Source organism: Phalacrocorax aristotelis, chromosome 15 (genome assembly GCF_949628215.1).
Source record: "Phalacrocorax aristotelis chromosome 15, bGulAri2.1, whole genome shotgun sequence".
Taxonomy (NCBI): Eukaryota; Metazoa; Chordata; class Aves; order Suliformes; family Phalacrocoracidae; genus Phalacrocorax; species Phalacrocorax aristotelis.
In genome coordinates this window covers 1,139,858-1,147,254 of record NC_134290.1, presented here as the reverse complement: position 1 = coordinate 1,147,254, position 7,397 = coordinate 1,139,858, and the positions used below count along the sequence as shown (strand labels likewise).

General features: G+C 41.4%; 1 protein-coding gene across 2 annotated transcripts in view; it reads right to left on the bottom strand.

The window, feature by feature from the left end:
• Positions 1-1,618: 1,618 nt before the first annotated feature.
• The window catches only part of RSPH14 (radial spoke head 14 homolog), a 117,177-nt gene continuing 111,398 nt past the window's right edge, over positions 1,619-7,397 (bottom strand). For both annotated transcript variants that reach the window (XM_075110185.1, XM_075110184.1), the window contains exons 6-7: positions 6,775-6,908; positions 1,619-5,871 (exon numbers count right to left, since the gene is read on the bottom strand). In XM_075110185.1, the coding sequence (XP_074966286.1) occupies positions 5,630-5,871; positions 6,775-6,908 (376 nt within the window). In that variant the 3' untranslated portion in view covers positions 1,619-5,629. The remainder of the gene's footprint in view (positions 5,872-6,774; positions 6,909-7,397) is intronic.

Sequence of the window (7,397 nt, the reverse complement as noted above, 5' to 3'; positions counted from 1 at the left end):
CTTTGTTTGTAGCCACAGAAAAGACACTCTGGCCTTCTGGTTTAATGTAATTAGCCATATGTGACTTTCCCAGACTTTTTATTTTGTCCTTAGACAAATCTCTCACTTCTATACATTTTTAATATGTTTGGGGTTTTTTTTTTGTGTTGGATGTTTTTTTTTAATAGAAAATGTAGTGGTGGGAAGCAAAAACACTCTTTGCTTTGGAACATGAAGAGCTAGAATTAAAAGCTGCCATTTTCCAGAGCAGGGCAGAATGGTTTCCAACTCCTGGACTTCTGAAAGCAAATGTGGGCAGGGAAATGAGTCTGTAGTTGCAAGAACAGAGAGCCATAAAATTCTTAACCTTCTGGAAAATGTTAGAAAAAACTAATATAAACCTTTGTGCATTCAAAATGAGCTCTGCCTGAGTGGGACACAGGGCTTACACAAGAAGCTCTTGTTTGCCATGAACACAGCTGTCTTGTCTTCTCCTGGTATCGCTGAGAATTGTTAGGCAGCTGATTCGAAAACTTGGTCTGTGTAGAGTGTAACTGAATTAATACCAGTATTGACCCAGGACCACAACAATTATATCTGGGCCTTAGTCGTTGTTGGCTTCAAGCTAAAAAGACAAATTATTTTTCACTGGTGTTAGAAAACTGCCTAGGTGCCAATGTCGTCGTAGTGCAGAGCAATGTAGAGCATATAGCGCTAAAAGCGAAGGCTTGTTGTATACACGGCATTTCTTTCGAAACAATGAGTTTAATTGTGGCTTATTGAGGTTTCTAGGTCCTGACATGTTAATTTAAGTATTTATAATGTGCATGAAGCAATTCAAAAGGATCTTTAGCATTTTTGTGACCAAGTCTGTGGCAGTTTTATTATGCAGTGTACTTCACAAACCTAAGTCAGTCCCAGGGGAAGCATTCATCAGCTGTGTTTCTTTGATCCAGCTAATTGTTTTACTGACACGGAGAGTGCTAATTCATTGCCCAGCCTCACAAATTAGGGACTGTTGTCTCTCATTCCAAAGCTATAGATAGTCCCGGCACTCCCCATATGTGTTATATTTCAGTACTTTCCCTGGTCCTTGTCCTCAGCTGCATGCTGAATGAATGTTCAATACCAAGACAACTGTAAGGCCAGCAAGGATGTCTCTAGGACTAAATCTGTGGCTTGGGTCAGAAAACGTGTCCTAATTTGAGAGAGAATGCCCATAGAAACCTACCGGTACTGCAGGTTGCCCATTTAGCATCATGTAACAACTTGTTGGTGAAGTTCAGGGGGAACAGGACCCAAACCGTTCCTGCCCTTGGACTTGCCAGGACAGGTGACCTTCTTGTTTCGCACAGTGTCGGTACTAGAATGCATTTTAAGGGCGACATTGTATTCAGCAGTTAATTAATAACTGACAGAAGCCCAAATACTGATAGGGCCAAAGGATAGCTCAGGTTAACTCCAACCTGATTTATAAATCAGTGTTACTGTAACTTAGTGCATCTTGTTCTCCTTTGTTTCAAGACTTAGCGTACCTCAGAAGAAAAAGGATATTTTTTTAGATATGAAAAATCACCGAATGATTATTCATTAAATTATAGAAGCAAAGTTAGATTAACAATGAATAAGAGTACTGAGAATTCCAAACCTAAAAATCCAGGCTCATGCTATATATTTTCTACTCAATTTGTTTTACCCTGTAATCTCTGTTCATGCCACTGGGTTGTTTTTTGTCTCTCTTCCAAATATGTTTGGGTCAATTTGGATATATCCTTTTTTCACCATTGGTTTCTCTACTTGTGAAAATTCTTTCAAAGTCTTACTCTCGATTGCTTTGCTTTCCCGGCTGCTACTACAGAGCTGTAATCTCATCTCCCATCTTACAGTTACTGCTTTAACAGGGAGATTCAGAAACACACGGGGACATATCCCCCAAATTATTGGACATCTTAGTAACTGTTAACATTGGTGGATGGTCTTGTTATCCACATGCTGGTTTTGTGCCTTGTCACTAAATATATGCGTGGACTATAGTACAAGCCCTATAAAATTGTATTGCTTCCTTTTTTGTTACATCTTCGAATAAAACAGGGTATGTTATTTCCTGCCAAATAACATAAAAAGAAAGCATGTCTACATTTTCCAGGGGAAAAAAACCCCCACATTGGGACATTTAGTTAGGAGTTTTACCTATTTGGCTAATTTCAGTTACATTTGAGATCTCAAAGGTCTTCAGGAAAAATGTGAAGGGGCATTTCAGATGTTGAACTGAGGCTGAGAAACTAATTTTAGGAAGAAGATTTAGGAATCAGCATATTGCTATGGGAGAAATTGTGCATTACATTTTAGTATATCCTGAAAGCATTTATTTCGTAGAATAAAAACTTACCTTGTAATTTAGGTTCCGTATAGTCAGGATTACAAAGGAGCTAGTGTGATATATCTTTGCTATATCAGGTAGACCTGAGCATCGTGCCCTTGTCTTCCACGCTGTGATGGGGTTTGCTGCATTGTGCCTGTGCTGTGCACTCTCCTGCGCTGGCCTCCTGCACTGTAACCCAGTACAAGACACCAATCATTTGGACACCAAGATAACACAGCTCTGGAAACACCACAGATTACAAAACCATGTTCTGCAATAAATGGAATTATTTCTGCATTAGCTTGTGTTCTCTGTAGCACCCTGTGCTTTGCACAGGCTGTTTGACCCTGCCACCGCTGTCACACATTGTGCTGTGCTCCTGCAAACATTTATCATCTGCAGTCCTTCCAGTAACCTGCAGCAAGCTGCACCACATGGGCATGTGAACCGGAATTCTAACATCTGCAAACTTTTTTCAGCAAATATAGTTTTAAAAGTTTAAAAAAACCAACCAAACAAAAAGAAACTGGTTTATGGCTGTTATGTATGCAGACTTTGAATTTTGATGTTTGTCCAGGCAGTACATGGTCAATATAGCCAAATGGAATTAATGTTGTGATTGAAATATCGTATTTTATGTTGTCAGATGTAATAGTGCTAAAGAATTGCTGAGACAAAAGCTGACACATGGAAGGGATACCACTAGCATCCATACTTCAGGGCTCAGTTAAGGCTTTGTTCCATTTTTGCATTGTGCGCCTCTGTAAGACAAGAACAGTGATACCATATCAAGCCTTATTTGGAAACAGTTTATGTTGTCCTTAAAGCAATGATCAGGCAGATGCTCAGAAGGCAGTACTTAAGGTCCAAGTCAGCTAAATTTCTTCTAGTCAGGGCAGTTCAGCTGGATGGGTGTATTTCTACATCTGAACAAGCTAATTATTTTGCGAACGTGTTGAAGTGCAATACCTGAATTATCGGGGAAGGCTGAGACAGAAGTTTGGAACTGAACTGAACGGATCATTTTCCTGCAGCAGTTTTGTAAGTGTGGACGAGCCTGCCGTTCTCTGTTGTTCCCTAGTCCTGTACTGAACATTTAGCATGTTATTAAGCTGCCTGGCTCTCTATTATTGAACTGGATGTACTCTGGCACCAGTAAGTATTACATATGAGTGCCTTATGTATGTAAAGTGCATTTAAAAGGCAGAGTTCCTCCAAGTTCCTGCCCAGAGGGAATGAATCCAACTGACTCAACACTTCTAAATCACATCTTTATAGGAGAGGAAATTCACTCTTTGATTAGGTTATGGAAGAGAAACATTTTAACTTTAACCACTCCTACAGATTAAGTTTACATTTTATATAAGGGTAATGCAGTTGGCAGTGTGACAGTGGGTTTCTGCAACGAAAAAGCAGCCCTGACAAATAGGTCCTTATACAGGTGATTGCAGCTTCTTTGTAGCTACAACTTGGTAACTTCCAGGTATAAAAATACCATGTGAGAGCAAAACCTGAGTAAAAACAAATAGGACTTCTGTGAAGCTGAGTCAGCTGCACTATCACACCTTTCTGGGTCACTGAGAATGGCCAGGATTTGTCCTGCTAGCTTTGCCCAGGCCTTCTGTTGATGCCTCGTAAATTCCAGATTTGCAACTGCAGACAGAGAAATTTGCAACGTATCTGTAGTGCCCAGCCTTGACACTTCCAACCCTTTCAACTGCCCATCAGCTCTAAACACAGCAACTACTCTATTTCCTCCAGGGAATTTATGCCTTGTTGAATAGGCTTGCTTCTACAAACAGCTTGAACGTTCTATGTTATTCTCAATGGTTTTTTCTATGGTTTTTTTTTTTTTAAACTGTTGAGGTTTTTTTTTAAAAGAAAAAAAGAAACATATTTTTCCAAAATAGGGAACATTTTCAGTTCTCTGTTCTGTTAATCTCCTCATCTCTCTGTTTAGGCATCTGTTAATCATAGAATACTTGAGGTTGGAAGGGACCTCTGGAGATCATCTTGTCCAACTCCTTTTGGACTAAACTGTAACATTAGGATCAGCTTTCCTTTTGCTCCCTCAAAAGTGAGCCACAAAGGCAAAACTCTTCAGTTCTGGCACACTTCCATTTCCATTATATTTGTTAATTTTTGTACTCAAAGGATAGATTACAGCTGTACAAAATACCAAGTACTAGCACAAACACAGAGGCACTTTTGTTTCATGCTATAACCAATTTCAGATAGGGATCAGACCTCTCTTCTGCTACAGGCAGTGGGGTCTGCCCCCAACAAAGCTTTAACAAGGGCTACCCTAGTAAAGTCTTCCTGACTTATTTTCCTTTTACCCTGAGTGTAGACAGCTGCAAATGGCAGCCCTGGGCCTGGCTCCAAGCACAGAGAAGGAGAAAACCTGCCTGTTGAGACCCTTACCAGTTTAAAAACATGGGAGCAATCACTGCAGCTAAGGCTCAGGGGGAGGCTTGTGACACGTACAGGAAGCGTGGGGCTCGGAAGGGGCTATGAAGTAAAGCAAGGGCTGCTGCTAAAACTCTCCTCAAGAACTCATTAGTGGGGGTATTGGAGGGTCACATGGACAAATCTCATCACAGGGACAGGGTTAGGCTGAGGTGCCCTTAGCCCAGGCCAGCAGGGTCCACCACCACCAGATCCACCGCTGGCAAGTCTTGTCAGCCACTCCATTTGTTAGAACCATGCTGATAAGTATTTGATTACATTCTAGGCTGGGAAAGTCTCATAATTCACTAGGGGAAGTCCTTCCATGACATGACCGTTGCTTTTCTGTGATGATGCTCTAAATGGTTCTAATCCCATGTTCAACAAACATTTGCAGCCAAATTCATGTAAATTCCTGTTGTTAGCTCAATTTCTCAGCATATCAGGAGTGCTGAAGAGGTTAATTATGAACCTTTCTTTCTAATATAATTAGGTATTGATTAATGTCTGATAGGCTGAGATTTAGGGGAAAAAAAAAAGAAAGGAGAAATCATTACAAAGAATAAAAAAGGATCAGTTTCTTGTATCACAGGAAAATGCTGATAACTCAGGAAATAACTCCAGTGGAGAATTCTAGACTTCCTAACTTTCCTTTTTCCCCATTATGTTGCTAATGGCCCGCAATATAGATGTGAAACTGTTGGCAAATGACATTTCAGGAGGAACTGATCCAGAGTAACCAAGGAAGAGAGTTTTGTTTTTGAAGGTCTCATATAATCATGCAACTTTTACAGCCAGACAGCAACAGAGAGCAATAGATCTCTATGAAATGTCACATCTTCAGAAAGGTTTCCATTTGATGACACCGATGGCAATTTTGGCAGCTTTTTTCACTGCCTCGCAGGGATCATTCAGACATTGCTGAAATATATCTGTATGATCCAGGAGTGTCTTGCGGCCCTCTGGTAGCTCAGCCAGCATGGTGAGGGTTTTGATTGCACTCAGACGGGCTTTGCTCGTTTCCTCAGCAACCAGCTTCAGTAAAGGTGGAATGGCTTCAGCACCTAGGGCCGAGAATCTCCCTGTAGAGAAATAAACTGGCTTTAAAATGTGTTATTACATGTAATCAACATGCTTTTGGATTGCTGCTCTCTAATCCCTGCCCAGCTACAGCTCTGAACGCCCCAGAGGGTGCAGCGCAAAGAGGTAGGACATGCTTTTCTTTTGAAGACCAAAGCTAGCTGCCAGCTGGTAATTTTTAAGAAAAAAGATCTTTCTTAGTTAACTATATCTGCCTTGCACATTATTATTTTATTTGCAACAAATTATCTAAGAATATATGAGGCACCAAATGATAGGATATACTACTGGGAGGGGTTAGATGCCCTTAAGAACATCCTCCATTCTTTCATTTTTAAAGACACTTCAAACACTGAGACCCACTCCCGTGTTGTCTTTGGAAGTCAGAGGGACAGTTGCAGAGGAGGACTGGAACACAACTGCTGTTAAGAGTCTTTTATGTCTAATTACTCATTCATCACACTGAAAAATTAGCAGTTAGTATTTCTGGTGTCATGTAACTTACTTGGGAGAACTACAGACCTTATTAATATTCATTCCTCTCCCAGCTGTGAGAGAGACACTGCCTCTAACCACAAAAAGAGTTGCCAGAAAGTAGTGCCCCTCTGCTGAGGCCTGGTGATTCAGAGTAGCTGCAGGTATGTGGATCTCTGTGTGGTCTGGACCTGCACAGGAAACGTTCCCCCTCCGGAGCAGCACTCTGGAGGGAAACGAGGCAGGTGGAGTAGATAAATAATGTCTTGACCCACTTCAGGTGGATGAAGTGTGAGATATACTGTCCCCCTTAATCCTGTAGTTTTTTGGAAACTGAGGACTTTGGCGCAGGGGGCAAAAGTTTTGTTACTAAGTTGCCTTAGAATTGGATGTCCAGAAAGTATCCCAACAGAACTGCCTCTGTCTCTCACCCTGAGGTTCAATAGTAGCAAACATCAGTGCTCCTGTTGCACTAGCTTGGACTTCAGGATCTGTATCTTCCAACAGGCTCACCAGCACAGGAATAACTTCCTCACATACCACGCTTTTCCCCTCTGGATGAGTACTGTGCAGAAAAGATGGTTAAGTTGCTTTCTTGAACTGTGTCTGCTAACCACAGAGCTACCCAGAGCTTCTCCCCATGCCCAGACCCCTGCATCCCTCCTTCGTTTCATCACAACCGTGCTGACACAGTCCTCCTCTCTGTTCTCTTTGGAGTCACAGTGTTCTGACTGTTAGACAGATGGTTAGCACCACTACCCAGCTGCCAAGAAAGGACGGGGGATGTCTGTTTGTGCCTGGTGTCTATTAAATCTACTTGCTGATACAATACTGCCGATATCCTATTAACCTATGGGTGTGGGCTTAACAATTTTTAGGCTCTTTTTAGGTAATGTTTAGCTTTTTTTTTACTTTCTGTGATACGCTGGAGATTGATGGGCAACAGCACGTAGCAGGAGGTAGAATTAAGTGTGCTGGTGCTCCTAATGGCAATATAGTTAGAAACCTGGCTGTTGAACCCTATCCAGTCTTAAAACCTGCTAAATTAGGAGTC